The 22,465-nt window shown below is 39.4% G+C and overlaps 2 protein-coding genes and 1 long non-coding RNA gene across 3 annotated transcripts; 2 read left to right on the top strand and 1 right to left on the bottom strand.

Moving 5' to 3' along the window:
- The first annotated feature begins 4,468 nt into the window (after positions 1 to 4,468).
- On the top strand, positions 4,469 to 5,666 carry LOC106656780 (DNA polymerase alpha-associated DNA helicase A-like). The gene is made up of 3 exons (XM_014377930.1): positions 4,469 to 4,611; positions 4,961 to 5,479; positions 5,564 to 5,666. Exons 1-3 carry the CDS (start codon positions 4,469 to 4,471, stop codon positions 5,664 to 5,666), a joined length of 765 nt encoding a protein of 254 aa, XP_014233416.1.
- A 5,205-nt stretch (positions 5,667 to 10,871) lies between these two features.
- Positions 10,872 to 11,525, bottom strand: LOC111693738. Its single transcript, XR_002763472.1, has 3 exons — positions 11,435 to 11,525; positions 11,178 to 11,209; positions 10,872 to 11,099 (listed from the first exon to the last, which is right to left on the bottom strand). It is a non-coding gene; the product is annotated as an uncharacterized LOC111693738 (long non-coding RNA).
- Positions 11,526 to 21,494: 9,969 nt separating this feature from the next.
- On the top strand, positions 21,495 to 21,869 carry LOC106656781 (ankyrin repeat domain-containing protein 65-like). Its single transcript, XM_014377931.1, has one exon. It carries the CDS (start codon positions 21,495 to 21,497, stop codon positions 21,867 to 21,869), a length of 375 nt encoding a protein of 124 aa, XP_014233417.1.
- Positions 21,870 to 22,465: the final 596 nt, after the last annotated feature.

The following is a 22,465-nucleotide window of genomic DNA, read 5'->3' on the forward strand; positions in this document are numbered from 1 at the left end:
GACTTGCGACTCGAACGAACGGAGCACGCGCATATCGAGCAGCAACGAGACCGTTGCACTCGTTGACGTGACCTCCCCTGACGTAAGTCCTCCTCGCCAGAGTTGAGGCAACGTCGGCCCACCTCGTTGAGGTCATTATTTTCCACCTTCGGAGGCACATCACTACCGAGGAGGGACGCAGCAGCTTCTTCGCGTTTCTACGCGTTTATCGAGGAGCAACCCCACCGAAGGAATAAGCAGCTACGCGTACCAGTAGGGAACGAAGCGACGCGACTCCGTTCTCGTGACTGGGTCATAACAGAATGATTCCGTAGCGCTACACATGGACATATCCCACACTATGTCTCATGTAATGTTTCCCCGCGCGGGCACGAATGAATACTGTGACGCTACGGAATAATCACAGATTTTTGAAACTCGGAATATTTCCAAGCGTGCCGCTGGAATTTGCTCAGCGCAATATCTTGGAATGGACCGCGCGTTTCATCGCACCGCCACCGAAAGCCGTCTGCATTAATGAAAGTACATTGCTTATCACAAAAGGAAGTGCACGAAGGTCAGTTTCATCGTAGCTGCTACAGTGTAACGATAACAACTTATTTTTTCAATTAATATATTAATTTTTATTAATAATTAATAAAATAGTGAAAATGAGTGGGAATAGAATGCAAATATTGGACTTGAGCAGTATGAATGCTCAAGTAACCAATACAGATAATTTGAGGACAGCTGATTTTAAATTACGCGTTTAAAATTAAATTCAAATATATCATAATGTGTTAATTATAATTCTTTCAGTTAGAGTATTGAGTTCGGTAATACATTTTTTCGATTTTGAAAGTGTTGAAGAAAACAAACGAAGTCTCTTGGAAAAAAGGGCAGGTTGTATTTTTCCCCATCAGTAGTGGCTAGAATACTAATCCTCACTGGCTAGTGATTTTACCACCTTCTCCTCTATCCCGGCAACCGTCTACTTGGTATGTGTAAATAGCCAGGTAGGGTGGCATAAGGACTAATATGTACACTAGTATTCGTTAAGAATCCTCGGCGATGCGCGTCCTGGCGTTGGTAGCCGGCTAACTCAGTACTCGGTGCTAATTTCTTACCACCGCGGATCGTGGTCCAACCTAGGATGAAGTTAAACGGGGAAAGGTTTGCCAAAATAACAAAAAGGGAGTAACAAATGAAGTAACAAAATATAGAAGTATTTATTGAACAAGACTTCCGAATAGCGGACGCAGCAGCGCAATCAGAGACACACTCACACAGTCACACAGAGACGCGATTTCACACGCACGAGAGGTCAGAGTACTCGAGTGGTACTTACAGGCGTTGTACGCCGCTGCCATCCATGGCCGCTCGTAGTAGTCGCAGTTGGCTTGACCCTCTCGCTCGCATGGGCTGCTGCTGGCACGCATGGTTCACGAAGTCGCAATGACGAAAAGATAACGTGAAGATCCGGCCCGCGACACCGCTTACGTGTTCCGACAATCAAGCTCGTCCGAAGGCGCACACGCGAGTCCAAGTCGTACATACCGCACGCACCCGCGACATTCAGCGCTACTGGTTTACGCTAGTCCGGGTCGTGCATCGGGTACACGCACTTGCGACGTACGACGTGATAAAATTACACCCCACGCGGCGTGGCTTGCCGGAGCGAATTGATCACGTGACCAATTCGTCCCCTCTGCTTCAAAATATCTACTGGCATCATGAGTTTCGCGACAAGCAGTATGCCCACTCACACATATTCGCACACATGCGTCTCGCTACTACTGCTGTGTAAAACATAATTCAAATTGTATATTATACATTAGTATGGCTGAGGTGGCGAGAGAGCTGTGACGACGTGACGCGATCGTTTCTCGAGACACTCGTTAGGACCGAGATAAGCAGTGACACTGTGTGCGAAAGATTACTTATACAGCTCTCACGGCGGCAAAATTTTATTCACTTTTTTTGCAACAATCAAAAGATTACGTTCACTCAACTTCGGCGACGAGTTTTGGAGTGATCGCGAAAGTCTCGCTAATCTATTGATGGAGGCAGTAAAAAAAAATAATAAGCGAATCGCTAAATTCGTCGGGCAAAGTGGATTACAATTATCTTCCTACACCATTGAAGATGACGTTGATCTAGTTAATCTAACTCCAATTCATGGGGCATTTAAAAAAGAAAATTTTGATATTCTTCAAATTCTCTTTGATGATTGCGAGCATAGACTTAACTTGAAGTGGTTCCATGAAAAAACAACACTTTTCCAAATTGAATAAAGTCGAGGCGTCCCACTTTCTTTACTATGTAATCTATGTACAATAATTATGTTTTTTTTATGTGTACATCTAGTATTTGAGTTACATGTTGAAATGGATTACAAGAAATTTTTGGTCAATGGTGTGATTACACTTCCTCAGGAAGGAAAATTGAAATATCAATGTTGGCCCTGTGAGAAGCTCTTGAAAAATGAAGACGATGTGTCACAGCATCTACAGGTCAATGACCACCAGCGTCAGACAGTTCACTTGCTGAACCTCTTGATTTGGACAATGACATGTGTAAAAAGCTCTTTGATAACACCATAGTGGTTTCATTGAGCTCTCTAAAGAATATTCAACTTTTGAGTGTACAAAAGAGCCCCATGGATTATAAAAGTATATGTTTTGCTTGCCAAGTACAAATAAATGATGGAGCCAATGGTATTAAACAACATTTGCAATTTAATGGTCGTCATAAACAATTCTCTAAGTTACTGAAAGAAACTCGTCATAAAACCTGCTCTGAGTGTCAAATTGAAATTACACAACTTCAAACCCACATGATTAGTGGTTTTCATAAGACGTTGTTATATACCAATAACCCAGCGTTGGGTATAGTAAAATTTAAATATAATAATTAAAATAAGACCGTCAAATTAACACGTATGACGCCTGATCTCGCGTAAAGAGGCATGTGTGTAAGATGAACACAGAGACAGGCAGGCGCTGTCGCATGAATGTGTGTGTGAATGTAAGCGGCCAACACACATCGGCGCATTAGATCGAACCCACGCGCATATGTGTATCAGCCGAACACAGAGCAAGGCAAAGGCTGAAGGTATGTACGGACGTGCGCGAGCAACATTACCGACGCATTAGATCAAGCCTTCGCACGCGTATATATTCCGTGTATGTGTACTCGCGTGTGTGTGTAAGTCAAACACAAAGAAGACATAACACACACATGCGAGACGAGACTCGTGGAATAATTTGAATTGGCACAAAGGGGAGAAGCAGGTTCGCACGCGCGCTCGCAAGTCCCATATCTCCCCCAAGTTTGACCTCTGACCTCAGATAACCATTGGGCACACTGGCCTAGCGGAAACCGAGTCAACAAGTGACGAAATAGCTGGTAGATTTACGACTTGCGGGAAAAACCCAAGACGTACCCCCGCCAAAAGGTCCATGATTTAATTAGTATATAACATGCATGAAAATTAGGCCTCTGGGCAGATCATTTTATACAGTCGAGCAGGGCGAAGCTCTGGGCAGATCATCCTAAAGAGTCGAGTAAGGCGAAGCTCTGTGCGCGCGAATAATCAAATCAGTGTAACAGCGACTTGGAATATTTAACGGACTTGTAATACAACGCGAATTGCACATTTTGTACTTAGTGAGAACCAAGCGCGAGTCAATAACAGCGACTAACTTGTACTTGTACTTATACGCCGCGACCATCGAAATTGTTAATTGTATTCGCGAACGGTAAAGCTCGAGTGAGTGCTTCACCCAGCCCAGCAGCGCAACAGCCCAACATCAGCGACGACCGTCACTGTAGCAGCCACCGCAACACCACCGAGGCAGCCGCGACCGGCGGCCAAGCAGCATCAGGGTAACGCTCCAGCAACAGCAACAACGGTAGCGCCCCGACGGCGTTTGCAGCCCTACATATCGACGACCATCGGCCACACTTATTTTGTAAGCTTGTTCAATAGTTATTAGTTTTCTTGTAATAAAGTCTTGTGTGTAAATCTCACTTGAGCGTTATACACTTTATTTCATGATCCTTCCCCACTCAGACACAACAGAAAGTAATATTTAATATTCAAATTATAAAGTTATTACCCCGTATTAAAGGGTATATAACAACGTGTAAAGAAAATCGTTTCTTTTTCAATCACAAGGTAAAAAATCTTGATGTATTGTGCAAAGCTTGAAATATTTTATGGAGTAAACAGTTTTTTAAATAAAGATATTTTTTCTCTACTATTATAGATAATAAGTAATGTGATTGTGCCGTAGTCAAAATTCCTGAAATATTTGATAGCACAGAACATTATCATACAATTTTTTCTATCATACAACATTATCATACAATTTGTAGAGAGCAACCCACAGGTTATTTCAAACTTGATCCAGCGAGAGACGATTTTTTCAAAATAAAGTTGTTCGATCAATTAGTAGTTCGCTTGAAGAATACCGTAGAGTATCAGATGTCAGCCACTGTTCTTAATGTGCCTGTTGATTATACTAATGAGGAATATGAAATAAAATTAAAAAATGGTCAAAGTTTGAGGAAAGAATTGCAGGATGGGTATTCCATTACTCAAAAAATGAATGAAACGGCATTCTATAGGTGAGTATTCAAATTTTACAAAGCATCATCTTTTTCAAGTTAATAAAAAAAACTTCTTTCAAAAATTGACATCAATCCTTTGTTCATGTGAAATATTAATTGAATGAGAAAATGAAGCTGAGATAAAAAAAATTTATATATGTGTAAAATGAAGCTAATTCAGTATACTTTGGGTAGTACCAGCAGCTGGGTCAGCTTCTTAGCCAAAAAGCTAAGAATTGAAGAGAGTACACGCGCGCGCACTCACACACATCAGAGTCCATTATAGAGCTTCCCGAGGAAGATAAGAAGAAAAACCATCTCTTGAATCTACGCAAATACAATAATCTAACTTATCTTTATTTTTCAGGATGAAACAAGCTTTAACAAAATTAAAAAAACTAGATCAGAAGGATGAAAAACTTGGTTATTTTGTTTCAATTTTATTAAATAGATTATCCGTCATCGACAACACGAATGAAAAAACAAATTCCATCAGTACCAAGAATCTAACCGGCTGTAATGAAAGACAAATTGAAGCCATACAAAAGGCTTTAGATAATAATCTTTTTCTAATACACGGTCCTCCAGGAACAGGAAAAAGTCATACCTGTTTAAAAATTATCCATGCTTTGAGAGAACAAAGTCCAACCGTAAGAATTTTGGTGTGTGCCGGTTCTAACATGAGCGTCGATCTAATTGCCAAAAAATTAACCCATACCAATATAGATGTCATTCGACTGTACTCACAAGCGTGTGAGCTATCCAAGGTCTCGCTACCGAATTTAACGCCGCTCAGCTGGGTCTTCAAATTAAATCCCATTTTGAAGGATCTATACGAGCGTCGCGAGAAAGGTGAGCTGAACGACCAAGAAAAATTAAATTTTGAGTGAGTATCTGTATTCATTGTCATTTTAGTAGGCCCCAATTCCAGACCTTATAAAAAAAATTTTAAAAATTCGTTTCATTGTAGGGAACAGTTGACCAATGCTGAAAATATTGTATTTACGAAAATCCGGGTGGTATTACATAGTAAAGAAAGTGGGACGCCTCGACTTTATTCAGAAGTTCATTGACAATAAAGTCGATGTGAATGAACGAGTGCGTTTAAAAAATAATTGGGTGACTCCTCTCATTACGGCGGTTCAGTACGCACAGTACGAAGCCGTCGAATTAATTCTTAAAAATGGGGCGCTAATGAACGTCGATTTTCCGCTTGCGAAGGGCTCAGTGTTGCATTACGTTCCGATGTCACACAGTGATAGTCCAAAACTTGTGGAGTTACTCTGCGCTTGGAACGCTGATATTGAAAAAACCGACAAAAGAGGAAGGTCGATTTTGCAGAACGCTGCTTCTGCTTTAAATTTACCCTTGGTCAAGGCTCTTTTGTCATGCGGCGCCAAACCGGAGTCTGTGAAAAATTTAGAAGGCATACGTGGTTCGAGAAGTCTCATCCATTTACACATACTACAGAACTTTGAAAACATTCTGGATGAGTTGTACAAATCATTTCCGGAAGAAAAAATACCATTGGAAGTTATTCATAAAGTAACCGAATTTACTGATGAATCTCATCCAATCCTACGAAGCGCCGATCCCAAAGAAGTTTTGCAGTATAGTTCTCCAAAAAACCTTGTGAAGTATTTTAATGCTGCGGTTAAACCAAAAATTTTCATCGAATCCTACGATTGGCTTGTCGATATGATCAATACGATGCTTCACTACATGGTTCTTGCCGAAAAAAGACTATTTGATTTTGCAAACCCAATAGAAGAAATTAAAAAAATACTCGTTCAAATATTCGTGAGATTGGGAATGACAGATGGAATTGCCAAATCTATCCAGGGACATATCACTCAGAAAATTAATAATGAATTACAACTCGCTAAAAAAAAAAGCTAGTGCGGAAGCCGAAATCCTCGCGAGGAGTCTTCTCGCACACCGATATACAAGGAGAAGAGTGAGGTAAAGCCAGATCGACTCTGTGCTGCGTCGCTCTCACTTATATCCTCCCAACTCGACTCGGTTGCTTGCGGATGTCGCTAAAGCGCCATGTCGCCACCTAGTGGCAAGAACGCGAACAAATGCTGATTTGATGTCGAACTGGCCCAATATTAATTTTTCATTCGATGCTGTGGCGATGAGAGCTCTGATTGAGTCATATCTAGCGACTGGGCTGAAGGTTTGGCTGGGATGAAGGCTGAAAATTCCAAAGGCAACCAAACGAGCTCGAAATCGGTCAATTGCGCCGTCCAGCTTGTATTTGATCCGAAGCACCCATCAGTCGTCGATAACATGTTTGTTTGGTGGTAAATGGACCAAATTCCATGTTTCGTTTTCATCGAAAGCCTTCATCTCTTCATTCATAGCTTGAATCCACTCCTGCAAATAATTGTGAAATTCAGTTGCAGCGCGGCAGCTTGGGCCACGAGCGCTCGTTCCTCCACGCGAGGCAATGGTTCGATGGCCCGTGAAGTAGCTCGCAGTGGCGGAGCTTTTCGGGCGGAGATGAAGGCGAAGGTCTTGTAGCCGAGGCAGCGGGTAGCTCCACGATCTCACTGAAGGTAGAGGGGCTGCGTGGCGGTGACGGTGCGCGCAACGCCGCGATGGATGAGGGAGATCGCTGGGTGATCGCCTCGCGGGTGGCGGGACCGTCGCGACGAGAATGGCTCTGCAGCCAGCGTTGGTAGCCTGGTGCGTGTCCCAGCAGATGAAGCAGCCACCACTTGGCGGTTCGATCCGGGCATCGCGTGGCATGTCGTGCCGGCCGTCGAATACGGCGCCTCGCCGCTTCGGTTTGGTCCCGAAGAGGGAGGCCTTATACTCTGTCTCCCACTAAGGCTCCTCCTGGCGACCTGACAAGTCTGTGACGCCGAAGTTCGTTGCGACTTCATCTCCTTCGGAATGCCACCCTGTCTCGGCATGTTGCGTCGCATCATCCAGTACACGGGCTACTTCGGACATAAACATTGCCGTGCTTACGCCCGAACGCCACAGTGGCCTGGCGCGTCGTGCTGCGGCGCTTGAGTATCTGCAAAAATAGAATGCGAATATTTCAAATTTAGTATTATAATCTCCTCGTAGCCGACGCGACTACCGTTTGCCGAGGGCACAACGTTGCAATGAAAAACATCAAAAAGTTAAAACTATTACAGAAGTAAAGCTCTACACTAAAAACTTCTTACAATTTAACTCTAAAATTAAACTTCTATTAAACTTCGCCAATTTCTCGCTTCAAAGAGCTCCTCATCCATCGATTAATACAGATCAGTTTGCTTATACTTTCATCTTTGAGAGAACTTCTTTTGGTATTTACAACAAGGCTTGTCTCTGAAAAAAAGTATTTCCACAGGGACAGAAGTTGCTTGTAATAGTATATTACTGAACTGATTTTTGTTTTTCACTCTTTTTCTAAAAGTTAGGTGCACATGCGATACATATAAATAGTAATTATAAATAACTAAAAAAAACTATAGCTATAAGACAATTACTGGTTTAGCTTTTATCACGATTTTTTTTTGCTTTTCAGATTTTTAAAGCTCTAACCGCTTTTCTTTCATCAACGATTTTTTTTATAGTGCTGTTATATAACAATAACCTAGCATCAAGTATTGTAAAATTAAAATATAATAATTAAAATGATGCAAATTAGACCGGCATATGAACACACATGTACATTTAAGATGTACATTATGTTACGCGTACGTAGGCCCAACTGTCGTTTAAATGTACGTGTGAGTGTAAGCGGCCAACGCACACCGGCGCATTAGATCGAGCAGCACATATATGTATCTCGCGTGTGTGTACTCGCGCATGTGTGTAAGCCAATTACAGAGACAGGCGAAAGCCATCGCTTGAATGTACGTGTGGATGTGCCCGGCCAACCTGCGCCGACGCGTTAGATCAGGCCTCTGCACACGAATGTATTTAGCGTAAATGCACTCGCATGTGTGCTAGCCGAACACAGAGAAGGCACGACACACGCACAGGGGGTGAAACCCGTGGCCTTCTTCAAAATGATGCAAAGAAAGAAACATAACCGCACGCGCACTCACAGGTCCCCTTATCACCGGGAGTTTGATCTTCGGGTCACTTTAAAATCACAGTGTGACCGAGCTCCGAGAAGATCTGCCCAAATATGGGTAAATAGAACGACACAAGCTCGAACCAGCGACACAGATCATTTAGCAACAAAAAAACAAGTAGTTTAGTTATTGAGGGAAAAACCACCAAGAGATGCCCCCACCGAAAAGATGCATGATTTAATTAGTATATAATGAGCACAAAAATTACGGCTCGAGGCAGATCATTTTATACAGTCAAGTAAGGCGAAGCTCTGGGCAGATCATTCTTTACAGTCGAGTACGGCGAAGCTCTGTGCGCGAACACTCGATATTTTATAATGGCGACTCCGCGATACATTAAACGGACTTGTAATAAAATATACTTAACGAGTAACTACGGATTAAACATACTTGTATTTCGTGAGAAGCAATAGAAATTTATTATCAGCGCACTAGCTTTTGTAACTGTAATTATACAGCGCGAGTGTCGAAGTGACTTATTGTATTCGCGAACGGTAAAGCTCGTGGGAGTGCTTGCACCAGCCGTCTACCCGTCGGACAAGCAGCAGCTAAGCCGCCGCCATCACCACCCAGGTAGCCGCGACCGCGGACGGCCAAGAGCAGCAAAGCGACACCCTAGCAGCAGCCTAGCCGCAGCGACCAGGCGGCACTACCAGCCTTGAAGATCGACAATCATCGACCGAACTAGTTTGTAAGCTTTGTTTTAATAGTATTAAGTTTTTGTAATAAAGTCTTGTGTGTAAAACTCACTTGAGCGTTATACACTTTATTTCATGTTCCCTCCCTTCTCAGTCAACAACAGAAACTAATGAAATTAATGGGACTATTTTTAATCATCAAACATTTACGATATTTACATTCTTTATTAATAAGTACAAATCTATACATAAATGCAAAAATGTAAACTAGTACCTCTTTTGTCTTCTCAGAGATCCCCATCGAGACGTTATTGACTTATTAATAACTGATTATTATTTAATTCTTCAAAAAGTATAAAGAAGAACATTTTTAACATTCATAATCTTGCTGCTTTTTTAGGACTTTTTTAACCCGCAAGGGTCTTCTGGCTCAAGTATGTTCCTCACTACTTTCCGTTAACTTCCTTTTTAAATTTTTTTTATTGATCACATTCTGAATTGGGGCTGCAGTCACAGAGCAAACATCATTGAAATCTTGGTTATTTACATTCTGTACTGGGACTTCAGTCGCAAAACAAACATTACTAAAATCTTGGTTATTCAGCTGCTTTACAACAAAGTATCCGATCAAAAATACCACATCTCGTTCGTTCATTACCCGACCACTTGACGCGCTGTCCCATCATCTCCAATATATTTAATTTTTCGCCGAACATTGCGTTTTTGAGCCACTTCATTTTTTAATCCCACGGAGATATACAATCACACAAATATAAAAATATATTTTTTTATGTTTATCGACTGCGTCGCCTGTACCTTGGGATACGGATACGAAAGTATTAGCGATTTTCGCGACTTTTGCGGATACGTGAATATTCGCGATTAAGTAACTATATTGTAATTAACATATAAAAATGAATCAATACATGAAATATATAAAATAATTTTATGTCCATCATTTTTTAGTTTCAACATCGTTAACATAAATTTCTCACCTTGCAATGTAATGTTATTGAAAATATATTATCTACCTGAACTACATTTTTAGTCAATCAAATAAGTAATAATGAGCAACAACTTCTCATGCGTATAAAATTATTAATAATGTTAAAAAACGTCGTAGAGCCGAAAGAGCTTCAAAAAGGCTACAATATGCTGCAGGTTATAGACAAAAACATGTAATAGCGATAAGCATTTTTTTCCGGGTGTTCATAAACTGTACAAAAATGTAATGTCATCCAAATGAATAAATAAAAAATAATTAAATGTATAAATTTGCTTGGAATTTATTTTTATTTATTTTGATCATATTTTAGTTTCATTTATGAAAATTCATAAAGAAATTTGATATCACCCACCTATTTTTGAAGGTCTAATTTTTCTAATTTCTGTGTTTGTCGCATTAGGCAGTAAAACCTAGAGAAACAAGCATAGCATCCTTTTTTAATACTTCATTTTAAAGTAATTGGATGATTCGCGTTTTTGGGTTATACACACATAACAGTTATTAATATCGAAATTGTTCGAGTAATATTACAGAGGGTGGGTGATGAAAGAAAGTGTAACACGGTTTATGTATAAAAAGAAATATATAATAAACAATTTTTTTCTGTTATTAAGTGTTACGCATAAGACGACGGTTAACAAAAAAAAAGTGCGGTGAGACTAGACTCGCGCGAGTCGAAGCCTGTAGGCTCGCACTCCCAGATCTTAGGTTACAGAGGTAGCAGCGGAGAGTGTAGGGCAGGCCGGCCGCACTGATTGTGCCTGTGGTGTAATGCTACATCTAACAAAAATGACAAACATTTTGATAGTCATGCATAGACTTATACCAATATTCTGACTTTTTCGCTTGCAGACTTACCCATGGAGGTACTGGACATCTAGTGGTGAAAGCTGAAAATGGCAGTATCGTATTAAATCCGATTGAAAACTGGTCCAAATTTTTTTAAACAAACTAGCAATCATTTTCAAGTCTTTTGAAAAACGCTCAATATTTTCAACACAAATTTAATAGAAAATTCGTCAAAAAACAAACCAATTAATGGCAAGTTAGATGTAAAACATTTACAGTAATTTTTTTTTCTTTAGGCCAAAAAAGCGGTGTAAAAATCCACTCACCTGCAGAAAACTTCGACACTGAAGACTGACGTTATACGGCCACCAAAGTCAAATACACCGCATAAATTTGCAGATCGCACAGAGACTAAAACGAAGTTATATCAAATTTTTTCGCTTACTTTACGAGTGATCTCGTATCCCACAGGTGCGCCTTTGTCCTTCCCGATCGACATGTAAACTTGCCCTGAGGATCCCTTGCCGATTATACGCAACGCGTAGCTTACTGTTTACGCGAGCAGAGGAGAAATTATACATACTATCCTACGCTTGGGAAAGTAAAATATAAGTGTAAAATATTCGGTATGGGTTCGAGGCGTTCGGTACAGTAGATTTTGCAGGTAATTTAGAAAAATTCATTAATTTTATTCATTAATTAATTTAGAAAAATTAATATCAATATATTATTGAGAAGTTGTCAGTTATTATTAATAACGTGAATTAAAAGTCTCTATTGAGTTTCAAGATTAGCATTACTATATCAAAAAAATGCAATGATTAAAAACATGATGATGAAAAACCATGCAAAATTTTTTCTAAATAATATCATTTCAAAAAAACTACACATTTTTAATCTCGAAATGGAATGACTTTAGGCGAAAAATGCCCTCGTTCTCAACCACAGCACTGATAATAGCCACGCGAAAGATTCGTAGCTATATACGGTTTTTTTTATTTTTAGGCTCGAGCGAACCACCATACATATGTAAAAATCGTAGAATAAACATTAATATATATTCATCCGATCCACAGAGAGACAGAAGCAGCTGGCCTTAGCTGCTGAAGCGGCGGCAAGAAGCCGGGGTGGAGGAGGAGGAGGGGGGAGAAACGACAACAATAGAAAAAGAAAAAAAAGAAGAAATTTTGGTTGTAGCCGCAGTGAAGGGTCGAAGTTCTGGCTACGCGTGAGAAGGAGAGATGCTACCGACGATACACGAAGAACAAGAAATTGACGATGGTAAATAATAATTTGAATTCGTTAATCCGTAATCTATACGTTACTTATTGTACTTCGAAGTAACGTTTCCTTGATTTAAATAATTTGACATTATCATTTCAAGTATCTATCTCTCATGTTCCTATAGCTTTCGGTTTGCTTACAATCATGTGACAACTCTCGTTGAGACTTACTTCTGACATCTGCAGACATTTTCGAATAATTATATACACTCGGCAACAAAAATTGTTATCATCATTTTGTCAATTTTTAAACGCTTTTATCTTCGTCCATTTTAATCGCATGGAGACAAATTATTTTGAAATTGTTTTGTTTTATAAATCCATATACACGATGTATAGGTTGGAGTCAATATCGAGTTACCAGAAAAAAAATCGATTGTTTAGGGTAGCTGGGTGATGATAATAATAATAGTACAGATAGATAGAAATATAGTATAAATTCAGCGCATGTAGGTTGGTATTTACAAGCATACGAGACACCGCGATGGGCGAAAACACGACGAAATTCATGTTAAAACATTAAATATCTCTTCAAGTAGTTCGTTCGGGGCATATTAAATAATATCAATAGAAAGGTGAGGTTTCAAGCTATCTACGAATAGTATGTTTTTTATTCACATCTGTAGGTAGATAACCATGATACAGTTGATTAGGTGCGATTTCTGGCTCGTGTTAAAAACGCCACTTATTAATCGTTCTCGAAAGTTAGTAAGACAATCGGGGCTGAAATTTTGGGAAAATTTCAAGAAAGTCACAAAGAACAACCCCGATAAATATTTAGCACGATCTATTCATTTTCCATTTAACACCCAACCGTCTTAAACGTGTATATCAATATTTTCAACGTAAACCATCGCAAAGTACTGTGTTTAACGAGTAATTAAAAAAAAATTGAGCTCTCTACGTATCCTAGGCGAGCCCGTATATAAGATATCGTTTATCAAGCTCAATCGGGCCCAACTTTGATCTATTCGCTCCAACTTTGCAGATCGTATGGCCATACCGTTCTATCCCTTCGGGGAGGTACTTGTCAAGAACCAAACTCGTCGGAGGTCGAAATCCGACTACGTCTACGGGGCAATGTTTTATATCGTTATGCTCGCGTTGGCGTTCGCCGTGTTCTACAATGGTAAGTCAATACGAAAGGCGAATTTCTCTCAAGCAAGCTTAATTTGATGTAAATTTCAATGATCCTGCAATTTTGTGCAACTTTTCAGATATGTACTTGTACCAGCCGAAAATTACCAGTTATACGAAATGTAGCTTTTATGCGAAAAGCAGAATTCATACGAATAGTACAAATTTGAAAATCGATGAAATCAGCTCTGCACCTTTAGGATGGTAAGCCTATCGATTTCATCATACGTAGCATATAGGGCTTACAATAAACAATAATTCGCATTCAAGGATACCGCAGGCGCTCGCCAGCATAATCATTGGCCAGACGATCGCCTGGGCCACGCTTTACTTCTCCTGCGGCTCGCTCCACAGATTCCCGTCGCTCACCTTTACTTTGGACGTCGCCACGCTCGTGATCTCGCTACCGTTCTACTACGGAGATTGCCTGATCGACAATCAGTTTAGTAAGTCGGTCTACTTCGTCGCGGTGACAGGGCCGGTGGTCGCGAGCTTTATTTTACTGCCGAAGATGCAGCGCGTCGTGGCCCGCTCGCGAGCGACTCTGGCCGATCTGGCGCGGGTTCACAGTCTCGGGATCTGGCGGAACCTCATGGCCTACGGGGCTCGCTACTGGGCGCGGCCGAGACGACGCATCGCCCTCGGACAGATCCACGATCACGGCCCGGAGGTCGAGCGCGAGGACAAAGGAGTCGCGATGGTGCGTGTTAACATCGTCTCCAGCGCGCAGGCTCACGACACCAAGACTTCCGCCGAGACATTCGAGGAATTCGAGGCATATCGGGATCGCAGATACCTGCGTTTGGTAAGTCATCATATATGGTTGATTCTCCCGAAGTCTGCTTTTTCGGGTATAGAAAATGAAAAAATTGTGAAAATTTTTTTGTCACATTGAACGGCGCGAACTAGTTCACCCTTTTTTAAACCATAAAATATGAATAATCATTGAATCTGGGGCCCTGAGATTTCGTTTTACGAAAACTATATTCGATTTTATGCTTAAAATTGACTATTTTCGGTTACGGAGGTGAAACACACGGAGGTGACAAATCGCTGCTTTGATCAACCATGTAAGAAAAATAAGAAACGCACAAAACTTTCCGCACAACCCGAAATTTGGTCATGAAAAACGAGTCTTTTGACGGGGCGAGCGGTAAAAAAGAATGATCATAGCTCGAAATATTCATGTCCCCGGAGGTGACAGTTTTTTTGATACATATATGAATATTTCAATAGAATCATTATCGCTGGATAGCTAAAATGTAAAATTTGAACCCCCAACCTACACTAATCGAAAGCTGGGTTATAATACTTGACATTTACGTATCTGGGGACATCAAAAATAAGTTAGCGACCCAAAGCAGGCGGTATGTTTGAAATTATTCAGGAGCATGATTAAAATCCAAGACATTTTTCAATTGTGTGGGAAATTTTTTTTAAACATTTTTCAAGGCCCTATGATAGACCTAAACTTTACTTTGGATGTATAGAAGCTGGTCTCGTAGTTATTATAGGGCCAGGTGCTAATAAGAATGCATGGTACATGCAAATGGAGTTGATTTTGAGATGTAGACATACCACGGAGGTGTCATTTGGCATGTATATCTTCACGGCAAATTTAACTGGCCCTAAAAAATTGAAATATTTATGTCCTATCATGAAGAATACAACAATATTGAATGAACGACCGATCCAGATTTGGCTTATCTTCACTAGTTTAAGAATATGGCATAAAGACATGCAAAAAGCAGACTTCGGGAGAATCAACCATATAATAATAGTCATTTCGTTCGAGCTATATATTATTTGCATTCTCTTGGCAGATGATGCGACAACTCGCCTGGACGACGTTTCTTCGCCTGACGTTCTTGTCGTGGTTCTTCGCCGATCGCATAATCAACTTGTTGAACTACGATGGCTTCTTCGATCATTACCTTCTAGCCGTACCATTTATAATAGTTTTATCGGTTGTGGCGAGCAATTTTCGTTACCTTGTTTACACCGGGCGCAAAGAAGAACAACGAGCTGTACGATCGCCCCGTGTCGAAGTACCGATCGGAATATTATAGAATTAATGAGATGATTTAAGAATTGTTTAAAAAAATTGACTAGCTCATTGATTGATTCGAGCGATTCGTGTATATCTTTTTAAGAAAACATTTATAGTACTGCGAAGTAAGTGAATTTAACAACAAGTATATATTGTCAATCTGTTCTCGATTGACTTTACGAGATAATTTTTGCGAAATGAAAAGAGCTTAGAATTAATCGGTTTTCTTTAGTCTACTATTGATTACGAAGTTTTTTTTTGTTTTCACAGCAATTTTCGTTTCGATTTTTTTCTACTCATAAAATTTTCATGATATCTTATCATATTTTACATTGTTTTGAACATCATTTTTAATGCAAAACAGTTTTTATAGAACTTTTAATGTAACGCTTGACATTGACTTGTCAGTCAATGATTTAAAGAAGCATTAAAAAAATTACATTTAGCGAGGTGATAAGAAGAAAATTTATTGTTTTATCTATTTGCTTCGTTAAGTTTCCAATGGTTTTTTTTTGTTCAATGTAGTTCGATGATTATATCGAATCAATGAGAAATCGATAAAAACTTCATAATATTGTTCTTAAGTACGCTGGGGAACTCTGTGATTTTTTTTCAGTAATTTTTATCGTGCTATTTTTTATGAAAATTGATCTCAAAAATCGGAAAATAAATAATTGAATAAGCCAACCTCAAGCAGTGCCGTTAACATCGTTTAGTGGATAACTCGAGGATTACCTTGTCGCTTCAATGAAATTATTCATATCTTTCGTCGGCTTTATTTAGAAAAACATTTCGCAGCTATTGTACAGGCGATCCCCGTTATACGCGGGGGTACGATTCCTGGAGGGTACCGCGTATAACGAAACCGCGTATAAAGAAGCATTGTTTATATAGGAAATAGGGGGTGCGGTTTCAAAAATTTTTCAAATCACAGAATACGAGATAGTCAAAAATTTATTAAGTCATTTTTTGCGATAATAATCGGTAATTTGTTGTAACTGTTTTCTACTTCTAACACAATCTTTATAGAGTTCTTCATAAACTTGCATTGCTGAATTACAAAAATGCTTAAATTTCATGCTGCGACTCATGATAGGATCTTGGCTTATGGCTTCATCGACAAAGTCATAACTTTTTTCTCCTTTTTCTTTTGTGGTGAACTTCTTCGATTCGGAGCCATTGTGCAATAATTTAGTTAAAAACGGAAAAAAGAATTTGATTAAATATAACCACATACAATGTTTTGTTTACGTAAATAAAAACAAAACATTGCATGTTCGACGTGAATTTATCTTCAAAAAACCGCGTTATTTTGGAACAAATTTCCGCGTAAAATGGACAAAGCCGCATTTAAAAAACCGCGTTATCGTGAAACCGCCTATATCGGATCAGCGTATAACGGGGATCGCCTGTAATTTATTTTTATTTATACATCTACGTATTTACAAAAATTAATAGGAAATTTTTTTGCCTTCTCGGACAACGACGCCATGGTGTGGGGGCAGCATATTATCGAATCATATTAAAATTCTTATATGTGTGGTTCACTTTGGAATGATTTTTTTTTGAAAATTTGGACAATTTACAACAAAAAGTTGCTGGGCACTTTTACTTTTGAATCACTCGGTATTACTGTGGGTGCACCTATTACTGCGGGTTTAGAAAAACATATTATAAATATACATCAATCTTAATAATTGTAATTTTAAATATGTAACAATATACATCTAGGTATGTTTAATACTCTAGAAGAATGGCATGCCCTAAAATATTATTATAAGTGGAATAGAATGATGATAAGATCGCTCGGATTTTTAGATGAAAAAAAAGTTAATAATTTCATATTATGCTATACATTCTAGGGATTAAAAAATGTATTTACGTTTATCAGATATAACAATTAAAAGTTAAGATAATAGTATTGACTATTGAAGAAGTATTGAGCCAATATTTTTAATTAATAAAAGCTTATTTATATTATTTGATGAAGTTTTAGTTTTAGCGTGCGAACTGCCGGATGACAGTCAGCGCCCGCGCCGCTGCTAGCATCGTGAGCGGCTGCATCTTTAACCTCAATCTTAATCTTTGTTATTGTTTTTGATATTATTTTGACGTGATATAGGGTCACGGGCAAAGTAAAAAAGGTGTAATTAAAAAGAAAAATGTCATTAAGCTTACTCGCCAGAACTATCCGGCAGAAAAAGTTTCATTAGTGGTAGACGATGTGGACAAGGACATAAGCGTAGCTGAAGCATCGCACAAAATACAATAGTACATTTGCAAGAGAAACAATTAAAACTAGATTTCAATAATTTCTTAGCCTAAAATAATTTTATTATTGTATTTGATATTGTTATTTACGTTCTTGTTATTTAATAATAATTAATTCATTCATTATGATGCTTTATTCTTTTGCCCCAAGTTGAAAACTCGCTCTCTTCAAATCCGCAGTAATGCATACTATCCGCAGTAATATGCACGCAGTAATACACACACATACCGCAGTAATATATGTAAAATCACTGTGCATTAAAACATAGATTTTTTAATGATTCTTCTTTTAATTAATATAGAATTGTGGTCAAAACAATTAATGAGAGTGTCTAAGAGGTGAATATCAAAAAATCAAGTACCTAATTACTATTACGCAACCAAAATATGGAAATGGAAGTTAGCCTTAAAAAAACCGCAGTAATACCCCCCCTTACCCTACCCTGATCCAGGAATTATTAGAATATTTGTGATTTTTCATGAATTTCAAAAAAACCCAAAAATGGCCAACTTTGGGCCTCTGAAAAAGTGTCATAGAAGGCCCCAATTTTTCTAAAAAATTTTTGGGACGAATCTGACATCAAATAGAACAAGATTTTCATATTTGCAGAAAAAAATTTTTTTGGCCATTCGACTTCACAGAGAATCGGCCATGTGTATGAGGATATATTTATTTCATGTTTTTTGTGTTATCTGTTAAAAGTTTTTTTTTGGAAATACTTAGTTTTAGAAAGTCAAAAACTCCTCGAACAATCTTCGCCAAGTTAAAATTTTAAATTGTTACAAATATTGTAACGATAATATGTAAACAGATAAATCGGTACCTATAATGTGAACATTATGATCATTAACGATTCTTACATCGTCTGTCGACACACTGATCCTACTAATAATCAAAACAAATTACTTGGAATATTGTTTTTCAAGCCATAATACCAAATATAAGTGTTACTCGTTAAATTTACGTGGCACTTAATAGAAGGATCCATCGATTAATTTAAGTACCAAAATGGATAGAAGTGGCAAGGAATCAGACGAAATTGTCCCAGAAGATAATTCAAATAAACTGAGTAGACACAAAATATCAGAACACAAATTCCGCAAAGATTTTGCATGCGACAAGTGCGAAAAGAAATTTGTAAAAAAAACAAGTTTGTTTACGCATCAAAAATTAGTACACAAAGATCGCGAAGACTTCAGATGCAACAAGTGCGAGAAGAAATTTGAAAATAAATCAACTTTACTCAAGCACAAAAAAATTTTCCACGAAGTTTTTAAAGATTATTTATGTGAAAGGTGCGCCAAAAGATTTAGAAATAAGCAGATTTTGCTCGTGCACATTAAAACAGTTCATGGGAGTATCCGAAATTTCGCATGTGACAAGTGCGAGAAGATATTTACCCGAAAAGAGCATTTATTGATCCACCATAAAACAGTCCATGAAGGTATCAAAGATTTTAAATGTCCTTATTGCGAGAAGAAATTTGGGCATAAATCGCATTTGCTCAGCCATCACAGGGTAGTACACCAGGGCCGGAAAGATTTCGCATGCGACAAGTGCGAAAAGAAATTCGGAAAACAATGTACTTTGACCAGACACCAAAAATCAGTCCACGAAGGCCGCAAAGATTTCATATGCGGAAAATGCGAGAAGTTTTTTGCACACAAATTGAATTTGATCAGGCACCAAAAGATAATACACGAAGGTCGAAAAAATTATGTATGTGACAAATGCGAGCATAGATTTGGACAGCAATCAAATTTGTTAATCCACCACAGGACTGTACATGAAAGTCGCAAAGATTTCGCATGTGACAAATGCGAAAAGAAATTCGGAAGAAAATATGTTTTGCTTTTACACCAAAAGACAGGCCATGAGGGTCGCAAAGATTATGAATGCGACAAGTGCAAAAAGAAATTCGCACGTAAAGAGAATTTACTGAAGCATCAAAAGATAGTCCACGAAGGTCGTAAAGATTTCGCATGTGACAAATGCGAGCAGAAATTTGGAGAAAAATCGAAATTGATTAGACACCAAAATACAGTCCATGGAAATCACAAGTTGCGAAAAGAAATTCAGATGTAAAGAGAATTTACTCAACCATCAGACTGTAGATGAATGTGGCAAGGAATATGCTTCTGACAGGTACCAGAAAAAATTAGGGTACAAAACGTATTTGCTTTCACAATAAAAAACAGTTCACGAGGGTCGTAAAGTTTTTATTTTCGATAAGTACTTGATGAAATGATTATTGACTATTGTAAATATGTATAGATACATATAAAAATATTTTTTTATATATATTATTATTATAAAATGTTAATAAAAATTGTACCGAAATGATTGTGTACTACTTGAACCTTAGGCGTTCAACTATCATTACTTATTCGTAACTGTCAAATTGATTTTTTCGGATTAATTAAATTGGGATTTTCAATTCATTTGAATAGTATATTTTGTAACGAGTGCGCGAAGCAGTTGACATGACGTCATACTTCACTGACCCCCTACCCCCTTACTGTCATAAAATGTCATGACTGGTGAACCCCGCCCCCTTTGAGGTGATGACATGATATTGAATAAAATCAATTTAAACGGTACTTATTCGACCAGCACTGAACAAGTAATAAGGATCTATGATTCGATTTGATTATCTAAACAAAGGGTAGTGTTTAATTTTGATAAAAACTTATGCGAGAGTACATCGGTCATTTGCTGACGTCGCCCGGTCATTTACTGGAGATATTTTTCGGAAGTGGTCATTAACAGGCGTTTTCGAGGTGACTCGTGAAATCATCACTTTTAATAAAATTAACGATGTTAAAATAATTTTCCTGTATTTTAATCGGTTTAACATTTAATTGGCGATGCGATGATTTATTTAGTTTTTTTTCTAATCGCAATCATTAATTTTTTCTACTTTTTCTAACGCTGAAAAACAACGATTCGGTCATCAACTGGGCAATTTACCCTAGTTCATTTTACCATCAAACAATCTTGTTAAAATATATAATTAAATTTGTAATATTTTTAAATCTTTCACGAAAATCACTTGCTACGGTCAATGCGATCACTCGTCAACGTATAATTCAGTATAAGCTGCGAACGGCTCTTGAATTGTCTCGCCGAACGGCTCGCATGTCTTTGACACATTGCTTTCACCTATAACTTGATTGCCGCGAATGCAAGTTTTTTGGCGAATGCAAAAAGTGTAATAAGTGCTTTAGAAAAGTGAGGGACACGCGTTTTTCTCTCTCCATGTATAAGATCGTATAACTAGCGTTTGTATATAATCAGTTGAGCCTCAGACGCCGCAGCGTATAAGCAACTCGGAAAGATTTCATCGACTGCGTCGAGTGATTTTGTGATTTTTGAAAAATCTCAGTTTATAAAGACGATCGCGTTAATTTGATCATGATGAACTCAGTTCCTGAATCCAAAGAACCCTCAAACGTAGACCCCAAACCTACCCGGGTAGAAGAGATAGTTGATTCCCCGTTGCACACGGCTAAGGACATACGCTACAAGAGGGGGGTCGAATTTATGCTGAGAAGAGGCGCGATCCGAACGCGGTCAACAGGTGAGGCGATACTCCTCTGCACGTCGTTTGCCGGCGAGACGACGACGACGACGACTCGGCGAAGATGCTGTTCGAGCTGAGCCGCGACATTTATCGGACGATAAAAATCGACGCCCAGAACAATATCGGCGACACACCGCTGCACTCGGTTCTGCGCTTCGACAACTCGAGGCTGGTCGAGTGGCTGCTGAGAAAGGGGGCCAGTTCGAATCTAGCCAACGCCTGGGGCCAGACTCCTCTGCACGTCATTTGCAATAGGCAGTACACGGCCGACGACTTGGCGGAGTTGTTCTTCATGACCAGCGAAGAGATTCGACGGCCGGTACAGGTCAACGCCCAGACCAAGTTGGGCGACAGCCCGTTGCACTTGGCCCTGGACAAGGGCCACAAGAGGCTGGCCGAGTCGCTGCTGAGACGAGGCGCCGACCGACTGCGATAAATGCCAACGGCGAGACGCCTCTGCACGTCGTCGGCCAGAGCTGGCACGCCGGCGCCGATGAGATCGCCATGATGTTGCTCGAGACCCGCAAAGACAAAGTGAGGAGGATGATGATCGAACAACGGGACACTCAGGGCAATACCTCGCTGCACCTGGCCCTGATCCACGACAACGAGAGGACGGCCGAGCTGCTGTTGCGACACGGCGACAATCCCAATCTGACCAACTGGATCAGCGGATCGGCGGCTCTGCACATGATCTGCAGGCAGGACGGCATGAAGGAGAACTCGCTGCGCGTGTTGAACGAGTTCAGCCAAATAGTCCAGTCAAATTAGACTCACACAATGTTAATTTTGACAAAATTAGTGCCAGCACCGGACCATATGGGATTCGTTGGTCCCGATGAGTACAACAAGCACCCTTAGCTGCGTCACTTTTTGAGCGGCGGTTGGGGTAGGGGGATGATTAGAAGGGTGGAAAAATCACATTTTCGCCTCTGTAGCTTTTCCATGGATAGCAATCGAAAAAAGGTTCAAATAAAAGTTGTAGCTATTAATTAGACCTTTAATTTGAGCCCAACCGCGATTAATTACGTT

This window comes from Trichogramma pretiosum, unplaced genomic scaffold (assembly GCF_000599845.2).
Source record: "Trichogramma pretiosum strain Unisexual culture from Peru unplaced genomic scaffold, Tpre_2.0 scaffold31, whole genome shotgun sequence".
Taxonomy (NCBI): domain Eukaryota; kingdom Metazoa; phylum Arthropoda; class Insecta; order Hymenoptera; family Trichogrammatidae; genus Trichogramma; species Trichogramma pretiosum.